The following is a 22,134-nucleotide window of genomic DNA, read 5'->3' as shown; positions in this document are numbered from 1 at the left end:
ACTTAAGGAACAGAGAATAAACACATTGGAGTGAGGACACCTACAGAAATCATCCTCTCTCAAAACAATCTGCTGAGATTGCTGGTCTGTTATGCTATTTTACACCACAGAAATATAACTAACATCAGTATAACTATTATTTCTTCTTGTCTATGTAAGTTGATTATGCTGCTTCATAATACTGTTGTTAATGAAGGTCCCTGCCAAAGCAAACTTTCAATTACGAAAACATAACCTGGGGTGTGTTAACTCAAATCACAATTGCACTAGAAGATTCTGTCAATGCTAAGGTACATTAACTGTCCTGCAGACAAGGGTTTGATAATCTCTAACACTCTGAGAGAGCCATTAATTAAACATACAGTTTTTAAGAGCATTGAAAATGAAGCCAAGCACTGAGGTGCCTGCCTAACACCAGAGCTCTACATACGGCACTGACAGATCTGCAAACACGCATCCTGAGGTAGTTTTAAAACAAAAAATGTAAGGATGCTTTAACATGGCATGCTGTTAAACTACAGAACTGACTACAGGATGCTATCATGCCAAAAGCCTGAATTGCATCTAATCTGATTAGAAATAAATGGAAAAATCCTACTTAGAGGCAAACTTTGCTTCCCACTCAAGGAGATCCTTGAGCTATAAATCACTGAAGGTTGGGAGGTATCATTATATGCTCTCCCTCACAAATTTGCTATTAAGCCCTGAGCTACAGTGATGTTTAGTTTGACTGAATACAACTGTGCTTATCTTATTAAGAATGACTAAGAAAATCAGGATGACACTACTCAGAATAATAGAGAAATAAAAAGATCAAATTTGATTTAAGGAATCATGCTAACAGTTATTGGATAAAAGACTTCAGAAAAAATTCACTTTCAAGATAAATAAAGCAAACTATTGCAGAACATGCATAGACTATGATGCCAATATTAACATATCCCAACTAATGCCTTTTCAATCCACATATATATAACAGTAACTAAATTAGGCTCAAGTCACAGAGACCTTAAGCATGCCTCAGCCTTAAGCCATGATAATCTTGTTGTATTTCTTCAATAACTGTCATAACATTTTTTCCTATTAGAAAAGACTATATTCTTTTAGTCTATTTATGTTTCAGACTTTCTTGAGACAGAAGCTAAAAAAAAAAAAAAAAAAAAGAAATCCCAGGCAAAGGGAAAATACACTTTCAGCAATAAAACTAGGCTAATTGGAAATGTTTTGCTCACAATATTGAGCAATGTGTATCTTAAGCAAAGAAATCCATCCTATAACTTACCTGATTGTTTTGACAGCTTCCTCATCTTTGTCTGCATCGAGGTCAGACGGATCCATAAAAAAGATTTTGTCCTCTGGAGGAGAGGGCTCTTCAGCATCATCTAGAACTCGACTACCATCACTGTTCATTTCACTGCTATCAACTTCCATTGGCATATCCAAGTCCTGGCCTGGGCTAGCAGGTTCTGGAAACAACACAAGTCAAACATTATTTCAAACATACAATTAAAAAAAAAATCCTAAAATCCTCCAAAACCTACCCTTTTTCTTTTTTTTTTTTTTTTTTTTTGCAGTTCATGCTTATGGAATAAAAATAAAATTACAACCACGATATACAAAATCTACACATTTTTGCTATAAGATGCAGAGTATGCTAATGAACATTACCAATTTCATCTTGCTAAATGCCAAGGCAAGAGAGACTCAACTAAAAATACAAACCATACTGAAAGTAACAGAGTAAAAAGCTTAAAGTCCAAAACTAAATCTCATTAAGTAATTCTATTCCACAAGTAATCAGAACAAAGCAACCTTTCGATGGCTAGAAATGACCCAGAGAATTATTCCTGTGCAAATGAAATTCTCCATTAACAGAAAGCCAACTCTGCTCTCCCTGCTCTTGTAGTCCATAATAAGAAAAGTAAGAAAGAAACACGGGGCTGTGGAATTGCAGGAAAAGAGAAAAGCAGAACAGATCTTATTTACCTCTGATTTTCTGCAGGCAGAAATTTAGTGTTTACAAAAGCTATACAACTGGTACTGTGAAAAACTAAGAACCAAGACATAAAAATATCTTGATTTGTAGCCTTTTTATGGTTGTTTTTTTGTTTGCTGGTTTGTGGGGGGTTTTTTATGTGTTTGTTTTTTACCTGAGGTGAGTTCAATTAAGAGTGGGAGAAATAAGAAAAAAATAAATTGCTCCTTATGTGTTCAGAAGAATTACATGAAAACGTAGTTCCCAAATTATGAGACCTTTAGCACCTTAGCATCACAAGGGCAGTAAAACCAGGCTGCAGCAACACCATGTTGCACACTGCTGTTCACAGCCACCAACCTCAAGGTCCAGGAAAGAGCCTGGGAGCTGGAGAAAGTTGGCATGAATGGATGGGACATATTGTGCAATGGCAACAGACCCACTTAGCTAACACAGCTGCTGCCCAAGCCTCTGAATCAAGTTGTACAGTTTGATGTGATCTGCTCCATGTCACCAATCGTGACAAGGCAACACAACCACAGAATGGCTGAAGTTGGAGGAGATTTTTAAACATCATCTGGTCCAACAACCCTCCAAGTTCATTTCTCCAGTCTGTTGAAGTCCCTCTGGACAACAGCACAAACTCTGTCATATCAGCCAGTCCTCCCAGTCACCTGCAAACCTGCTGAGGGTACATCCTGCCTCATCAAGATCATTAATAAAGATGTTGAACAGGATTGGACCCTTTGTTGGCCCCTGAGGTACACCACGAGTTACTTGCCATTGATAACCACTTTCTAGGCCCATCCATTCAATCAGTTTTTAATGCCTATCTGCTCATCTATCCCATATTTCATCAACTTAACACTGGTCTAAAACTTGTAAAAATAATCTAAAGATTCTTCCAAAAAGTGTTCCACACACTCCTCTTTCAATTCTGCAAGGTCTATTCAGAAAGCAGTTTTACTTCATTGAGGTTTCCAGAAATTAGAGTGGAGTTCTTTCGTTTGATTTGGCTTGGGCTTTTTCTCCTTTCTCTTTTATCTCAAACACCTCAACTAACTCTGGCCAGTAAAAATCACAGATGTGAGAAAGTCATAAAAAATGGTACATGTCTTCAGATATTAATGTTTTAAAGTATATAATTCATGGTGAACAATGAGCAGACTGATCACAACAGATCTTCAAATTTTGTACTGTGGGGTGGCTTTGAGATTTTTCATTTCCATTGAGCAATCCCAAGCAAAGCATAGAGAACTTGTCAAGACCGATTAAGAGAAATTTAAGTCATCAGAGTACAAGTCTTACAGCGTATCTTTTTCCTTTTTACTGACCTCCATGAAAAAAGTGGCAAGATAAATAAAAAGATGTCAAATATTCCAAGATGAGGGAACTAAATACTAGTGCATCTTATTCAGCCTCAAAAGATGTCTCACTATTTAAAAGCATGTTTCTCATCTTACCTCCATTGAAAACAACCTCTCCAAGACAGTCTCGAGGTACTTTAGGTGCACAGCGTTTGTGGCAGTTGAATCTGCAATCTAAAATAGCAGATAAATAAGTCCATGATACCAGAACCTCACTCTCACCCAGACACTAACATTTATCATTCACTTCTTCCAACACAAACTTCAATTCAGACTCATACATCTGCATGTAACTGAAGACATCACTGATGAAGTCCTGTCCAGGAGGAAATTAATGATCCTGTCCTTATGTCACATGTTGATTTGTCCCACCACTATTTATTATGTCAGTACTTCCCCTTCCAGTACAGAATGGTTTGCTACTTCTGTAGCTTTTTCTGCAGATATTTTTTCCCTCATGATGTAATTTCTCCCATTCTTTCATTTGTTCCACATCCTTTTTTCCATTGCTATATGATTTAACTGTCTCATCTCTAATATTTTTCCCTACCTGCCAACTACAACTTGCAGACCTCAGAGGCCTCTACGATCACACAACTACATCAGAGCAAATATGTTCCGCAGTAAATCCCCAAGTCCAGTTCCCCTCTCATTCAGGTTACAGACTTGCCTGACTACTCAAGCTCCATTTCTTGCTGACACAGGGCAGACAGAACAATGTTATGTCCAGATTTAGCCTGATGTGGAGATGGAATCTCACCTGGATGTCTGCCATTTCTGCACCAGAGGTATCACACACAGCTACTGAACGAAGTCCAGCATGCAACATTACTGGTATTAACAGGATTTTCCTTTATTAAGAGCATCCCTGTGATTTTCAACTCCATCAATACCACGAATTTCAAAACTCCCTACTGCCCCCACAACTGTTTTCGTATTGATAATTTAGCCTCTTTCTGCTATCCAAAGCAAGTTCAATGTGTTGTTCTTTTAAGCCCAGAGAAGAGAAAAACCATTAGCTCTCCATTTTTAGTAGCAGAGGAGCCAAATTCTGGAGCAGAATACAATACTGCTCAGCTTCTGAGTGCCTAAAAGGATGCATCCTAGGAGACCCATGAACAGTCTTTTTTACAGCCATGGCTTCAGTCCATATTAAGGAATACAATTACTTCACTACTTTAAAGGAGGCTGGAAGGAACAGAGACATTTCATATCCTGTCAGGAAACTAGAAGACAGAGTCTATCCTAATAAATTAAACTACGTTCAGAAACATTCCTGGATACTGCAATGCAATTCTCCAGTCTAGTAAACAGCTACAAACATCCTCTAGCAGGCCTTTGGCCCACAGCATTAGCATAACCCCAAACAGTTCCAAGGTCTAGCTTATAAACCAGAGCATCCTATGAAATTGCTCCAAACAGGCAGTCTGCACAGAGCCACCCAGGCTGGGATGCTAAGAAAACTTGTTCATGAACATGGGTCACTCTGTCCCAGCTGACGTCAGTGTCCAGGAATGTTTCTGGGCATATTTAATTTATTACCACAAATACAGCCTTAGCATCTCAAACATCATCCTCAGAGCCCAAATAGCAACCTATTAAATCAAGAAATCCAGGGCTCTTATGGGTAATCAGAAACAGAAAACTACTAAAAGACCCCAAGCTTTGTGAAAGTGCACAAGGAAGCTGGTGGGAAACCTTAAGAATCTGTAGGAGAAGGCTGTATGAAAATATTTTAACTGCTTGATATCAATTCCTGATATATTAAAAATAAGTAAATGATCTTACTGCATGAATAGGGGCCTAACAGACACTTATTTCTGTCCTGTACATTTACATAGCATTTCTCTAGGCTTGTTTTCCATGCATAAATGCTTACAACATGCATACAAATAATATTTTTATCAGTGTCATTCAATTCCCTGAAACTGATGTGGTAGCCCCATTTGTTCAGCTGGATACAGTCATAGCAATTGCATATGGCCAGCAGCATCTATATGTTAAAACCACAAGACATCTTTTTCAGGCTTCATTATGTTTGTATCAAGTGAATCCAAGAGACACACTGACTGGAAAAAATATCAAAACCAGTACAGGATGCAGATTTCAAACAGACAACAAAGACTGCAAATAACAACAGAAATGAAAGATGAAACTACTGCTTTACTTACATGAGACAGCAGTATAACTAGTAAAAAAAAAAGTTAACACAGCTGTAAGCTTACAATTTTTTCTCTCCTCTAATAAAGGAAACTGAAAATTTATTAAATGACCTCTCAAAAAGCTGACTTTTGATACTCCCATTTGACAAACTCACTTTTGTTTCCTGCAACAAAGCTGACAGATCTGCACTAACTAGTGATAAAAAGCCAGAAGGAAATCACACTAGTTATGCCCCAGGAACCACACGGAAGAGCCTGAGAACTGAAGCCATGTATGTTTACGTATGCTACATAAAAACCATCCAAGTTCAGCACAGGTCCCTACCTCTAAAAGGTAATAATCAGTATCCTGTACTGGAATGATACAATGAAAATTCACAGGTTCTTTAGTGGTCAGTGTATAATACAGATATTGAACTAAAGGAAGCACTTCCCATTTTTATTAATTCATAATTATCCTTCTATAATTAGAGTGTTTTCAACCTACACAATTAAATCTTGTTTTTCAGAAAAACATACAATGCATAGCTTTACTACAATGAAAGTGACAGCTGCTGTGATCTTCTGAAAATCACTAAGTTTTTAAAAATGACACTTCCCTGTTTTGCACTAAACAGCCACCTAAGCTGCAATCAGTTTTAAATACAAGACCTTTACTGCAATTTACTGCTATGGCAGAAAATGAGACATGTACCTTTACACTGCATTCCTTGGCGAAAAAGGCCCTTCAGCAGCCGTTTGCAGTACTGGCAGATGGTGGGACGGGTGTAAGAGTGAACAGCAAATGTGTGTGGGACCTTCACTCTGCAAAGCACCATCTTATCCATCCAGATGGGGCGGCCACTCCAAGAGGGAATCCTCTTACTAGGTTCTGGGCAGCAACGCTGGAATAAAGAAGGAATACATAATTTGTACCAGGACAGTTCTACTGCCATGACTGCTTTGAAAAGTCACAGCATTCAGGTGAACTGGAAAAAGGCAAAAGCTGCACCCATTTTTAAAAAGGACAGAACGGACAACTCTGGGAACCACTGAGCTTTCAGCCTCCCCTCTGTGCCTGGGAAGATCACAGAGATCTGCTAGAAGCTGTGCTAAAGCACATGAAGGACAGAGAGGTGATTCGGGACAGCCAGTGCCCTTCCATGATGGAGTGACTCCACCAGTGGAAAAGGGCTACAGATGTTATTTATCTGGAATTCTGTAAAGCCTTTGACATGGTCACCACAACAACCTTCACTCTAAAGTGGAGAGATGGATTCAATGGGCAGACTTAGGAGAATAAGGAGTTGGCTGGATGGTCACATCCAGAGGGTAGTGGTCAATGGCTCAGTGTCCTGACAGACACCAGTGACAAGTGGTGTCTCTCAGGGCAGATACTGGGACCAGGGCTATCAAATGCCTTTACCAATGACAGACAAGGGGAGCACCCTTGGCATGTTTGTGGATGTCACCCAGCTGAGTGCTGCAGCTGGGACACTGGAGGGACACGAGGCCATACAGCAGGACCTGGATAAGCTTGAGAAGTGGGTCCATGTGAAACTTATGCAGCTCAACAAGGCCAAGTGCTGGCACTGCACTAGCTTGGGACACCTCCCTGTATGAACACAGCCTGGGGATGGGTGTCAGCCCTGCTGGGAACGACTTGGGGCTCCTGGTGGATGAAAAAAAAATGTCAGTGAGGCTGTAAGGGAAGTGTTGGCTCCGAAAGTGACCAGACAAGAAAGCAACCTGGCCAAGAAGCTTTAAGAGGACATTCTGGTATTGTAAAACAAAACCATGAAAACTCCAGATGGAAAAGCCTTACAGAAAGCAGGAAATTATGTATGAACTTCTATTTCAACAGAAGTTAAATGCTAGAAATTCACTCATGACATTTATTTTTTAAGCAACTTGACGTGGTTCAGGCAGCACATCCAAACCTCCATATACAGGGTAAAACGGAAAACACTGGAGGCAGGTAAACCAAATTCTAACCACCACCTCAAACTATCAGTTCTTAAAAGCAAGGTATAGCATGTTGGATTAGCTTGCTAAATTAGGCAAAAATATTTAGAAAATTCAAAAAATATTTTCGAAAATAAAATTAATTTCAAAGAAAAAGAAATTCTTTGAAATTAAGTTAAAAGAAAAAAAATAAACAAGAAAAGGCATTGAGTAAAACTAAAAGGTATCAAAAAGATACTAAACATGCACATAAGAAATCATAAAGTTAAATTTTGTGATAAGTGGTTACAATTCTATGTTCACTGAATAAATCTTACCAGCAGTCATAAACATCAAAATAAATATTTTTCATTACTCAAGACTAGGCTTTTTATAGCTTCTAGCTAAACAAATTATGTTCTTGAACTAGACTATATGATTTGTATTTTAAACTGTGGCAAGAATAGTTATACTGTAAGGTAACAGATGATTAGAAAAGACTAAGGCACAAACAAATGGATCTAATCACTGCCTGTCCCATCTTATGATCCCAATATAGTTGAGATATACTTGATTATTGAAATTTGTTATGTTATTGATAGCCTCTCAGCAATCATCATAACAAGGAACTACTATGGATGTCTGTTTTTACTGTAAGCCTTTCATCCCTTATATTCTCCTGGAGTGATGGATTTATTTGGGGTTTTTTGGATTAACTCTGTGAAAAGCTTAACAGCAGATCAGGAACACTCTTATACAGTATTAAAGCTTACAATTTGTACTGCTTTGGCCAAGTAACTAATCTATGCTGATACAAGAATTATAGAATGAATCTGTATTATTAAAAAGTCAAGATGTTTTATAATTCTGAAGCCAAAGTTCTCAAGATTTCATATATGCACAAGTGAAAGGCTAATAAGAAAATTAATATAATTTATTTCCTGTTTCATCTCTCACAGTAATAATAATCAGTAAGTGTCACAGTCTAAAGATCACCATATTTTAAAATTCACTAAAACAAATCATAACGGTTAAGCTTGATTCCCACATACTCATCATGAGCCACTTAAAACACTATCTAGTTCTCCACAGGTTAAAGAATTTAAAACAGAAATTGTTTCTCCTTCCACATTACATACTTCTTCAGAGGCAGAGGATGTGTGCTCAGCTTGTGCTGGTCTCGGAACTGAAAGTCCTGCTCCTGGTAGAGACACGTTAGACAGGCGCCTCTTTCTCACTCCACTGCAGTTGTTGGGAATCTTGAAGGCACATCGCTTATGGTAGTTTAACCCACAACCTGGAAGAGGAGTTTGGTTGTTCAATAAACCTCCCAATATTCAAAGTTACAAAAACAGTACTAATGTTTTGATAAAGTAGTTTTAAAAAAGATGACCCAGGAAAAAATGGTAAAGGCAAGAACAGACTGTTGTGTCAAATTCTCTTGTTTTAGTGTTCTTGATGCAATCCACAGACAGAAACAGCTTTTTCTCCAGCAAGCCCAGTTCTACTAACAAGGCTTAAGACTTGGAAGCAGCTGATCTCCCACCACCAGGAGGCTTTCATCACTCCCTCACTTTAGAGCACAAAAACCAAGAAGAATTCAGTGAGAAGGCAACGTCAGTACCTGACAGCAGGCTGCAGAGTGCTCCACAGCCAGCTGGATGAAAGCCATAAGGAAAGGGATTCCCCTTTGGGAATCTCTCCAAACTATGTGTTCCTTGTGCAAAGAACACAAGGTTGCAAGCTAGCTGTTTTTTTCAAAGTGGTAAACAACAACACTTCTTAAGTCATTAGCCCAAGGTCACACACAGTTTGCATTAATGCCAAGATCAGAACTTGGTTTTTCCAATGCACAAACCCTTCCAGCTATGAAATACTATATTTATCACTTGCTAACATACCAAACACGATATAATTTCTTCTTCCTCATCTTATATAGATATACACACACACAAATACACTAAATATCATAGGTTTACCTTCACATTTTAATCCTTGTCGTACCAAACCCCAAAGCATCTCTCCGCAGTAGTCACAAAAAGTAGGAGCCTTGTAGGAATGCACATAAAGTGCATGAGGACGGATCTGGAAATCTTCAACTGTAGCCAAAGCTTTTGAAAAAATGCAGTAAGTTATGGCTCTTGCAACAGGATCAACAAGGATTTATGGAAAGAACATGTCTTAAAAATGGCTAATTTAAAGAATGCTAACAAGCTATTTAGAAATCAGCATTTTACTGTATGCCATTTAAATATGTATTTAGGAGACAACATAGTTTTCAGTAAACATTTTTATTGAGGGAAAATATCCATTGAACTCCGTAGGCAAATGGCCCCAACAAATTAACAGTACAAATCACCCTGTTGAAAACCTCACTAAGTTGAAGGCAGGTACAACAAGCTTTGCTAAAAGCAACAGTAAACGTTTGAAAGAACAATTTAATTTTCAAGCTGTTTTGTAACCTCCTAAATGTTTTTTAAAAGACAGTTCTACAAGATAAAAATCTATCTTCTAAAGGACTTTTGCAGTAAAAGATTAAATTTGGTGTATCAAATCAGAATTGTGGATAAAGTTTCCACATAACACTGAAATATTCTTTTCCTTAAACAAGCAAAGATATATTTAAATTATTTTTGTCCCATTCCTTTGAGGAAAAGAAAAAAGGTCTTAAACATTACTTTGCCCTGATGGCTACTCTTTTTTTATCAGATACATACTAACACTTCTTATACAGATTTTTATTTTAAAAATCCTACTGAAAGAGATGTCTTCAAAATGCCTCAGTTTCGGGTGGTCTGTCTGTAAGGAAACTGTCAGAGATTGCCAAGAGACACACAACAAATTTTCCAAATATGCTATTCACCAGAAGCAATGAAAAGCTCAAAATAAGATGATCAATTACTGAAGATCTTATGCACGCCCTGAAATGTGGCCAAGGACTCAGCCTTACAGCTATCAAATTCACATTTTATTGACTGAGTTCACAAATCTAAGCTGATGACAGTCAAGAGGTCTCCCTTCCTAATGCGCAACCTCCATTTGTCATTTTATCCTCAAAGATTTCAAAAACTGCTCAATACTAATTCAGCTTTTATTTGTAGTTTAACTACAGCTGATTTTTGATTGAATTTGACAAAGTATTGATTAAACACATACAATGACAATCTGGGCTGGGGTTATTTTGTCCTCGTTATTGGTTAATAACCACCACTCTAAGGATCCCATTGTTTAAGGAAATTGTTTTTAAAAACTACAATAACCCGTAAGAGTCTGCTTTTATAGGTAGGATTCAGCAACAACATTTATATGAAGTCTTATGGCAGCATAAGCCATCAATAACAAAAGCTACAGAACAAAAAAGACAGATATGAGCAAAAGAAAACCCACAATAGTTGGAAGAACAAATTCTGAACCCTATCTGCATTTTACCTTAAACAACTGTAAAAATTAAAAACTGATATTATTATACTTATAAATTCCCATTCATATAATTCAGATTTATTTATAATAATAAACCTGAAGAAGATTAAAACAGAACAATAAAAAAATAACAAAACTAAGTACTGAAGCATCAGTGACACCTGGACTTTCTTGGAAAGCTCTACTCCAAAGTATATGAGACTTAAATGAAAAAGCTCAAGGCAGGCGTGAAAATAATGCTCCATGAAGTCTTATTTTCATTTAATCTACTGAATAAAGAGTAGTTCCACTGTTACAATAATACCTACCAGAGAGTACAACCTCCACAAGATCTCCCTCATGTATCTCTTCTGCTGATGTAATTCGTTGCAAAATATTATCTGAGTTCAGATCATGGCGGAACAGGAGAATTTTGTCATACATGCCAAAGAAACCACACTCTGGGAACTGCAAGAGAAATCAAATTCTAAATGAATACATGCTCTTTGATAATCCTATACATCAATGTTTTCAATAACAGCTACAGAACTCAAGAGCTGTAAATGAATCTGTTTATTTTTGAGGAAACAAAGCATTTTCTGAAAATAATTTTTTTTTACCTGAAACAAAAGAATTGTTAAGGTTTTTGTTTCTTTGGGTTTTTATTCTCTCAGACCTGCATGATCAGTCTGGCAAGTAAAAGCCAACACAGGCCTTTAACTTGGATACCACCACCTATAACCTTTATTTCACAGATATTCTGGTCAGGCAGACACACCAGCAGGAGCTGCCACACTTTTCTTGAGAAGCAAGGCTCCATGCCATTGCTCTACAACAGTTTAGATCTACAGATATGAGAAATCCTGAGTAAATGCTACAGAGGACGCTGCTTCAGCCAGAAAGTTGGACTCTATGACTGCCCTTCCAATTTTATCCATTTTCTGTGATTGTGTGAAAGGAAAAACTCAAATCCCCACAAGGACAGGAAAAAAAAATCCATACAGGAAACAGATACACTAAATAACATGCCACTTTTCCATGACATGTCACTGAAAAAAGCTTTCTCATTCTGCATTTTCCCTACTCTTCAAAATACTGTCAAGTATGAGTAAAACTTCTTAAAATGAAAAGCTTAAAAGTAACAGTTTATGGGGAAAAAGAGCAGGAACAGACCCTGGAGAGGAATGAGCAGCACTCAAGCAGCTCCTTTGACCTTTTGGTTAAAACCAGAATTCAAACTTGAGGTGGGAACATGCACGCAGAACAAAACAGGAAAAATGTGGGAAAAAATATGGAAAAGCTCAGAAGAAACTTTTAATTAATGAGGTAACAAGTTAATAATTTATATGTTACACAGTCAGTAAGAATCTAAACTGCATGAAGCTTGTGGTATATTAACTGTTCTTAACTAAAATCAAAGATTTGTTCTACCAAATCAAAATCATAATGAAGGTATCATATTCATCATGCCTATTATTTTCACACTTTCTTCCCACTCAGAGAAAAAAATAATGTCCCCTTTACAGCAGCAATTTTATCTGAAACATCGAGTTGGTCTTCTCTGTTTTGGTGTGTACACACTACATAATTACATGACACATAATACTGTGTGCATGCTCCAGAAAACATGCTACCTGCCTTGGACAGTCACTAAGAGAGGCAGAATTTGTATAATTTAACGCTTGTGAAGGCAAAAGACAGAGCTGACAAATTCATACTGACACATAGGTATTTAAAGAAACTGATTTACTGGGCCTACACCAAAGCAGCTGGCTGCTTCCTCTGTCTCTCAACTCACTCTTGGGTTTCCTACATAAACTAGCAAATATACAAAAATATTCTGAAAAACGCATTTTTCCAATTGCCCAAAGATCATTTGTAATAGGAAAGAAAATATAAAGCTGCAGAATTAGCTGTGCTGTCCACATATGTGTCTCAGTATCTCTTGCAAGTATGCACAGGACTTGACTTTATATTCAGAACACACAAAGATACAGCAACCAGTAATTCTTCCAAGGGAACCGACATTTCTTCATACCTGAAACCATGTCATAAACCTACTTTAAGCTCTTACCCAAAATCCCACTGTGCCTTGATGGACAAGAAAACAAGACATATTTACATTATTAAAGTAAGTGCTGTGACTTTTATTCCTTGATACACTGTCAACTTCTGTTAATTGCATGGTACTGCTTAAGAACTTAATTCTAATAAAAGAGATATAAAATCAACATTACAACAGTATATATCTGCCTGCAGATACACATGACACTTTTAAATAACACCAATATTAATTTCAGCTGCCAGGAGGGACAACTCATGACTCAGGAAATCACATGAACTATTGTCTCTTCATATGAAGTTCACAGAACCACCTAAGAACTACAAATTTTAAGGAAGTCTCCAAGATATTTCACAGGTCTGAGTCTTCATCTTTTGATAAAGATATGCCTTTCTCTTCTATTTTTTTTTTCACTCTTTAAGACCATAACCCTGTCATGCAGCTGCCAGAACACCCCTACACATAATCCCCAACCTCAGTAACCAGAGGTCACATCATCACCTGCCAAGCAGCACTTATCTTAATTGATGTGACAAAATATATTCTGCCTATGCACAATTTACCCATTCTCATCTACAAATCTTAGATTTATTAAAATGTTTTAAACATATCACATTAATTTTCATTACTAAAAAGCATTAGCTGACAAAACAAAGTTATAGATGAACATTCAAGTCCTCTTCTTGACAGCAAGTGTAATCATTAAAAATGAGGTATTACATCCCTTAGAAAGCAGCAGCAATATTAACCCAAAGTTCGTAAATAACTTTATAATATCTATAATTAAGATTTTTGTTTTCAAATAAATTCCAGACAAAGGCAAAATTCATTTCTATGGAGTAGAAATATTTTGAAAAAAAGCAAAATAATCTATTACAGATTGTTAAAACTATTGATATCAACACCTTCATTTGGTTCTCCATTAATTATATTGACCATTTAAGCTGTGTATCATTAACGCATTTCATATGGTCATGATATGATTTACTGCCCTGTTCTTCCAAAACAAATATACATACACATAAAAGAGGTGACTGTGAAAGACTGTCTGGTTCTGTAACTCTAACATTTAGCCTCCTTAAAAGGTATTTCTTCTATTTACAAACTTGAGCTTTCTCAGTGACTTCTAGACTAAGATGCAGAATCACAAGCTCATGACTAACAAGGGAATAAACTATACTGGTATAGATTGTGTAAGTATGGAGCACAAGAGTTCTCTCACTGAACACAGACTCTCCATACAGTTTCTATAGTATGTGACAAGACTGCACCAGAACACATTTTTCCAGGCATTGTGCATGCCTGATCTCTATTTCTGAAATAGTAATTCCAAAAGCTAAATGGATGAGAAAAGAGATAGTCTGTTCATCAGTATGGAGAGCTTCAGTTGCTAGGAGGTTTTCCTGAATCCATAAGAGGGACAGGCAGTAGCTGAGGAACCTCACAGTAGCTCCTTTACCTGTCCTGCCTGTGAGGTGCTTGCCTGCATGTCCACAAAGCAGAACAGAAAAAATGCAGGTGGGGCAGTCCCCCAGCACCCTGCCAGGACCTCACAGGCCCTTCACAGGAGCCATCAGGCCACCAAAGGCCCATCTCCACAAGCCAGGGGAGCACAGAGAAAGAAGAGCAGGTAGGAACCCAAATTAAGAACTCCAGGGAAAAGATACCCTGGCCTTCACAGGACATCCTCAGACCCAACATGCACTGATCAGGTAAGTCAACACTAGAACACCTTTTGACTTGAGAGGAGTTGTGGTCCAATGGTATGGTAGAGATTATAAAATGCTGGGAAATTAGGATTATACAATACCTATGGAATGTTTACAGAAGGAAACAAAGGCAAGGAAAGAGGTGATTCAGGGAGGAATAAACGTGGGAAAAAATTAAGGGATAAGAAGATCAAACAGGGATTGGTCAGAACAATTGTCTGATCATGCCCTGTGCATCATCAGCATCACCCATCCTCCATTCTCGCTAAATTCAATTTCTAGCTATCTTCCTGAATGATTTTCTCTCATTCTGAACGCATGTGTGTGTATGGGGGGGGGTCTGACTGCCAGCAATCAGAGCAAGAGGATTCTGTAATGTCTGTGACTGGAGAGGTCAGAGTAAGTGAAATCAAGAGTCTGAATATCCAGGTGTCAGCAACTGGAAAGACCAAGATCCAGCAGCCACTACCGGGCAGAGAGTGCTTGAAGCCAGCTGCTGGAGACACACCCTTTTTTTGTTGCTGTTTTTTTACTGGTGGGTGAGTGGGTACGTGTCTCTATGATTTTTCCTCCACTACCAGACCTCCATCCTGAACCACCAGAGATACAGCACAGGGCCACTGGTGCTATTTGTGTTCATGTGAGTGCTCACAGACAGATACACAGTTGATCTGTTTGGATCTCTGTGTGTACACATGTATGTGCTGCCCATCTGTACCCAAATGCCAGTGCCTAATAGGTATATGTGGTCAGTCTTGCTGTCCATGGCTGCACACAGAGACACAGCTGCAGCAGCCTCCAAATTCCATCTTACCTAATGAAATTTTTCAAGTTAGATGAACTAATCCTCATCCTTCCTTGCACACTTCGCCCCTCACCATAAAAAAAAAAATTTCCCAGTTACAAAAGAACAGACCCTACTGGGAAGATGCCTGCCTCCCAACTCCTTTCCACACACTCTGGCTCAGATTCCTCTCCTCTGCCCCCACTCCAGCCCTGTGCACCCAAGCCATGGAAGTGCTGGCTGGCTGCCCTCCTCAGGGCTGGCTCTGATGATCTGCAGGTGGCCCAGCACAGCCCCGTCTAAGGCACTTGGCCGGGCCTCCAGGCAGGGAGCAGCTTGGCTCCTCGCAGGCGTGCAGCGCCCTGCTCGCTCTTCCGCTCCCCAGTCCATTCGGGAATACAGCATTCCTCGCTAGCACCTCGGCCAGAAGGCTGTGTGCACACTGCTGGCCAAGCATAACCTCATCGATTAACAGGGGTTTCATTTCAACTGGTATCTTTTAACAGAATTTTTACGCAAAGCTTAAACTATGTTCGATAGTTGAACCATGTTCAAGTTGTACACTACCAAATTCTCTCTTGTACTGCAGCGAAGTACAAGCTTTTACAGCTTTCCTTATGCTCAGTTACATGAAGCTGCTAAGGAAGAACATTATCCAGTTCCTTTGAAGTGTTAAGAGCTCATAATGTAAACTTGAAAACAAAACTCAAAGCAGAATTTTTTAAAGCCTGTTTTATCTTATGGGATTATACAGCTATTACCTTCCTGCATAAAAGCCTAATGTATCTGCACAGTTACTCAGAACATATAAACTGCTAATCCCAGTATTACTAAGTTTCCTAAAAGCAAAAACATGACTGTTTCCAGTCTTAACAGTTCCAAAAGAGCATCTAGTGACAGGAAATCACTTGTGGGAAGTCTATGTACGCACTAGACTGTGCCAAAATTAATCTCTGGTACACCATACCATCAACCTAGATCAAGAATATATGTAATTCTTAATACTTGGGTGGTACTTGCACAAATAACACAACTAGTGCATTATTGCAGTTACACTGAGGAAAAATGATGGGTGCTATCTAGCATGCTCATACTGTAAATATTACAGCATATCTAGCTTTAATTGAGAGTGCATTGCATTGTCTTTTTTCATCCAAAAGAACTCAACCAACATACAGCAGTCAGTATTGCTGAGTGAAACAACTGAGGCTTCTTTCTATCTTGGCAGTAACTGAAAAATCCCTTTACTTCAAGTTCCAGGAGTTACTTTACAAAATTCTGGACTAGTCGCCAGAAACTCACACTAGGGAAAAGTGTAGGCGGATATTGTTTCAAGGTCCAATATCTCATGACCCGTCATAACTCAAAACAAATGCTTCAAACCACTGAAAGTTAATTCCAAAGTCTAATGGTCCAAAATATCATTGGAAAGTCTCTTCCTTCACTGAAGTCATCCATTCTATTATCCTGCATCCTTACCCAGCTATTCACTCCCACTCTTTAGAATCATGTGCCAAATCACATTATCACACAGACAATTAGCTTCAAACATATTGCAGGAGATCTTTCTCTCACCAGATGCCTCAGTACAGACATACTTGCACTACTGCTTGGCTAAGTTTTCCAGCACACAAACCTATTACCATGCTGGAAAGGCTAATCTGCCCCCCATGTAACAACTCTGTGCCCCCAGTAACTCCCCAGCTCCCACCTTCTCACAAGCACATTTGCTTCTCATGCCTCAACTCTTGCTAAGTCTCTGCATTACTCAGCTCACATGGAGAAAAGAGTTGACAAGTCAAGAAGGCAGAGCAGTAGGAGGAAAATAGGTTCAAGCATATCTGAACAGAAGAGATGATTTGCATTCATTTTAGAGCCTTTCAAAAACAAACAGCATGAACTATTACAAGCTTAACCTGGAGAAAAACCCAGAACACTGGTTGCAGTACTGTTACTTATTTATTACTCAAGGTGTTACAGAGATCCATTTGTAATATGAATGGATTGCAATATGATCCCTGTAATGCAATGAAAATATAGAAGCCAAATCTAATCAGCAAGACATAAGAAATACCCCTTTGATTTTACTAAATGGTGCCTTTGGGTGGGTTCAGTCAAAAAAAAAAAAAAGAACAACTAGGCAGGAAGAGGACAAAACAGATTGCACAGGTAAAGTATCAGCACTCAATCAAAAAGAATGCAACGATTAAAGGATCATGAGAATTTCAGGGAGACAATCTAAGATAGGGGAGCAACTGGTCTGTTTCAGAGCAAAACATAAAGAAGCCATCAGTGGAAATATATACAGAGAAGGAGAATGCTGAATATGACTGAAAGTGAAAATGATGAAGGACAGGTCTGTGGACCAAAAAAGATAGAGAACTTGTAGAAACATGGAGGTAAGTATTCATAAGTTTACTGAAAAAGTTACAACAAATCTTGCAGGTACTCATACTACAAAAGTAATAGTACAAGGAATCAAATGTTTTTCGTTTATAGCTCTATCCAGAATAAAATTGGGTAAGCTAGAATACAGCGTTTAGAGCATGCTGTCCAACATAATTCTCAGCTGGCAGGCAGTAGACCATCACCACATGCGAGTTTCTAGTTTAAAGTCAGTAATCCCTTTGTTCTACTTCATGTGAGGAACGGAGAAACAGTATTCCAACACAGAACAGGATTAAGAACTTGCGTCTCTAATATCTGATCATTGTGCAAGGACACACAATGTCTACCTGCTACAAGTTTTTCTGCTTCTAAACACTGTCTCTCTGTTCCAGCAGCCACGTGTGTCCACCTTAGGCTCCTCTGCAGATTGCCCCTGAGAACTGTATGTCTGATACTTTATTACACAGCAATCTAGATAAGGAATGAACAGAGAAGACCATGAACGTACTAGAGACCATAAGCATGATTTTTTTTTGAAGCATCCCTAGAAAGTCTAAAGTTTGGACTTTCTGAGGACTTCCATTAACCATTCTAGTATACAACATCTCTAACACAATGTCTCCTAAACTTTAAACTTGAAAAAAATTGAAGAAAAATGCTTAAAAAGAAAAAACATCTGATGTTTAGAACATCTGTAATAGAGCTAAGAGACACACCAAATATTTGTATTACTCATCTCGCTCTCCTTGCAGACACATGGCTCTTTAGTTTCAGTTCTGCTGATGCTGCTTCTAATTACCCTTCTGCAAAACCTGAACAAGCTACAGTGAACACCAGTGTCTGAAGCAGGAAACACAGAAAAACAGAGTCCTAACCAACATTTTTGATACTGTAATTGTAGCCTCCAATACACTTAAGGCAGGTGGTTCAAGCTCCCAAGTAAGTGAAGGAGGACTCTTCAGAGTTTTATTTTGTTCCAGATTATGTAGAGGAATACAAGCCTGAAATGTGACTGTGAAGTAAGGAAATGTCCATTTAACCCTAGTAAAGATAACACTGAAATAAGAAGAAAAGCTATCATTATTCTAAGTAAAAAAAAGAAAAGGTATTTCTCCTTATCCATTAAAGAAATGCAACAGTAAGAAGACACTGTTAAGTACAGAACTCACCACAACAACAAACCACACAGTACCCTGCAGTCAAGACAAGACAGTTTAAGCAGGCTGTGGAATACCAGAGGAAAGGGAAGCTTTAACACTGTTAAATCTCAACAGCACACACAGCAGCTACAAAGTTTTTAACTGGAAAGAAACAGCAACCATTTGCATGACTACCGGCAAGAACACAGTTCACAGTCTTCTCATTAGGTATATATTAATCCTAGAACATTTAACAGTCTTGCAACAGTCTAAGAGATCTAACAGATCTAAGAGAAAAAAAAAAAAATCAAGGCAGGACATACAGCTGTCAAACAAAGAGTACAGAGGAATATTGCCACTCATGCACTAGCTGCAAAACTACTTATGAAAGATGAATCCAACACACATGAGGTTGTTTCCTGATCAGTTTGCTGCCTGCAACATGTTTTCACTGAGCAGTCACTGTCAGCTGTAAGAGAGCAGAAACTGCAGCAGAGCCAGACAAAAAGGAAAACTGATCATGAAATCCTCATCAGTTTTGCAGTAGACTAGGCTTAGCTTGTAAGAAGTTTGAACTATAACAAGACCTCAAGTTAAACTTTTAGCTGAGCCTGCCAAAAAACAGAAAGGAAAAAAGAAAAATAAGTGTGAATGTATTTGTTTTCATCTTTCTTTAAGACAGAAGACAGGAAATATGCAGATGTAAAGAGAAGGAGCTGATATAGAAAGAAAAAGCAGCCCCTAAAATGGCTGCGTAAAGGTACACTTAACACGCATGGTACACAAAAAAAAAATTGACTCAAATAACTCATCTCTTCAGAAAAGCACTAACATGCTGAATTATATTCTGGAAGTTACTATGAAAATGGCTTGTTTGACAGCTAGTTTGTAAAAATATGAAAGATGCAATAAGTTATGAGATGGGAAAAAAGATACACAAGCATATGCAAATAACATATAATGTGCTTATGTGTTTTCAGGCTATTAGGTGAAAAGGAATTATATGAGAAAACTAATCAATGATAAATACCACAATTATCACAACAATGAAAGACATGGAGATAATTCCTCGACCTTGAGAGAAAATAGCAAATATTTCTTATTTTATGAAATACTGTTAAATTCTTTTCAGGCTGCTTCCTGGGATCTAACTTTCCTAACCTAAAGATAAAATTTGGATGGAAAGCCAGCATGATCAGTGTTACCTCCTTCCTAGAGAGACACAGTTTGCAACAGGGTAGCCAAGACGCAATGGAAAAGTGTGCTAAGGTTCTTTTATTTCTTGGTCAACCCTCTCCTAACAGAAATTATATTGATATATAAGAGTATCACATATATTCATTATATAGAAAAACAATTCTAGGACATTATTAGCTGTTTGCTGGGATCTTTAATTATTAAGTAGAAACAAAAAGAACAGCTAGTATCAGGTCTGTGGCCCTGCAATGCATGTCTGTAGCCACAACTGGTACTGTCACTGTGGCTGGCTATACAGATCCCAGAATATTCCTCAACAGTAGTAAGCACAGGCTAGCAAAAACCAAAGGTATCAATGACAATTGCTGAAAGGAAAAAGCTGTCCATATTGTGAAAAGCCATTCTTGCAGGAAATTTAGAACTACACCTTCTTTTACAAGATTTCACAAGTGAGAGAGTGAAAGGTTTTTACAAGGTTCACAAGTGAGAGGAGGGTTTGCTCCTTTTGAATTAAAAGCTTCTCCCTTGAGACTCACCCAAACTTATTTCTGTGCAATTGCAAATACCTGACATAGATCTTTGTCACCACACCAAACTCTTGGCATATCTCAGTCGCTATTACTAAACAGCCTGTTAGCAAACAACTGTTGCCATCAGCAGAACATGGTTAGCACTATACCATACCTTCTGGTAAACTATTGAGCACACGAGGTCTTTAACAGCAGAGAGGGACAGGTCCTGAGCTTCAATGGTGACAGTCTCTCGAGTGAGCCCAATCTGCAGCAGGAAGGAGATGCCATGCATGGAGCCCCGGGAGTTGGTGAGGCTCTGGGTACTGAAACTGCCATTGGAGAGCCGGCTGGAGAGCCCCGACTGCGGGCTGGAGGACAAAGTTGGGGTCTGTGGTGCAGCAGCATGACACGATGGTGGGGAAAACTTCTGTAAGGGTGGGGGAGAAGAGTCGTTTGCTGACATCTGACTTGCTTTACTCTGCCGAGATCTCCCTAGTAGTCAAACTCTGAGATCAGTTCTTGGTTTGAAATGGAAACAAGGATAATGTAAGTTTCCCTTTCTTAGTTCAGTAAAATGCTCCTGACCAGTAAAACTTAAATTTCCCTTTCATTTGGTGCGAGCCAAAGAGTAAAATAATTATAGCTGCAAGTTACTTTAAATTAAAGGTTATCTTTCTGCAGATACAATCAGCTGATCAAGAGCAGATTGCCTGTCCTTTAGCACCACATCCAGATATAGAGGCTTACATAAAAGCCTCACAGAAACACATCAGCTCTGCTGTTTTAGACTCGTCCTTCATTTTTATTGAAAAATAAAAGCTGGAGAAACAGATGGAAATAGATGTTGATAATTCATTAAAAGTATCCTTGTTCACCTAATTACACAGACCATATCTTAAATGAAGACTCATCTTCATGCAGACAGCTTTTTAAAACAAACAAAAAAAAAAGTGTATCCTTGAGCAACAAGAGAAGTCCACGTATGGGATGAATCTATTCCTCCTTCAGAAAGTCTTCTCTGAATTCACAGGACACGGCGAACTTGAAGATCAATGAAGATATCCGATTTCATTTTTATAAAATATTTTAGCTCATGAAATGGAGGAGCAGAATGTCTGAAGACACAATCACATTAAATGTAATCTCTAGCATCACCCAGATAATCTCCAGCATTTTGAAACGTTGTGCTCTGCCTGCAAGGGAAAAGATAAAGCTCTTATTTCACATGAAATACATAAAGTTGCACACCCATGTCATAACCACTCCACTTTCAGGCAGCAGGACACCAGCTCCTTTCACTCAAATGTGTTACATCAGAAGCATTTTGAACCTGTAAGTTAAACTTAACTGATCTCCCACTGTATGACACACAAGAAAAACCAGATCTAGCACTGACCAATATGCCACCACAACTTCTAATTAACGACAGTTTAGCAGAGCAAAGCACTTATCACTTAAGAGGAAAACAACAAAAAAGGCAGGGGAAGGGAGCAGTAGAACACAGCTCTGCTCTGTAC

At 38.4% G+C, this 22,134-nt stretch overlaps 1 protein-coding gene across 7 annotated transcripts in view; it reads right to left on the bottom strand.

Annotated features, from left to right (window-relative positions):
• PRKD3 (protein kinase D3) overlaps positions 1 to 22,134 on the bottom strand; it is a 44,141-nt gene that overhangs the window by 18,686 nt on the left and 3,321 nt on the right. For all 7 annotated transcript variants that reach the window (XM_083857112.1, XM_083857113.1, XM_083857114.1 and 4 more), the window contains exons 2-8: positions 20,790 to 21,810; positions 11,156 to 11,294; positions 9,407 to 9,538; positions 8,567 to 8,724; positions 6,199 to 6,388; positions 3,439 to 3,516; positions 1,283 to 1,466 (exon numbers count right to left, since the gene is read on the bottom strand). In XM_083857112.1, coding sequence (XP_083713238.1) covers positions 1,283 to 1,466; positions 3,439 to 3,516; positions 6,199 to 6,388; positions 8,567 to 8,724; positions 9,407 to 9,538; positions 11,156 to 11,294; positions 20,790 to 21,080 — 1,172 coding nt within the window. In that variant the 5' untranslated portion in view covers positions 21,081 to 21,810. The remainder of the gene's footprint in view (positions 1 to 1,282; positions 1,467 to 3,438; positions 3,517 to 6,198; positions 6,389 to 8,566; positions 8,725 to 9,406; positions 9,539 to 11,155; positions 11,295 to 20,789; positions 21,811 to 22,134) is intronic.

The sequence above is a fragment of the Zosterops lateralis genome, assembly GCF_965231275.1.
Source record: "Zosterops lateralis genome assembly, chromosome: 3".
NCBI classification, from domain to species: Eukaryota; Metazoa; Chordata; class Aves; order Passeriformes; family Zosteropidae; genus Zosterops; species Zosterops lateralis.
Note: the sequence above shows the minus strand (reverse complement) of the source record. Positions and strands in the feature narration are given on the sequence as shown.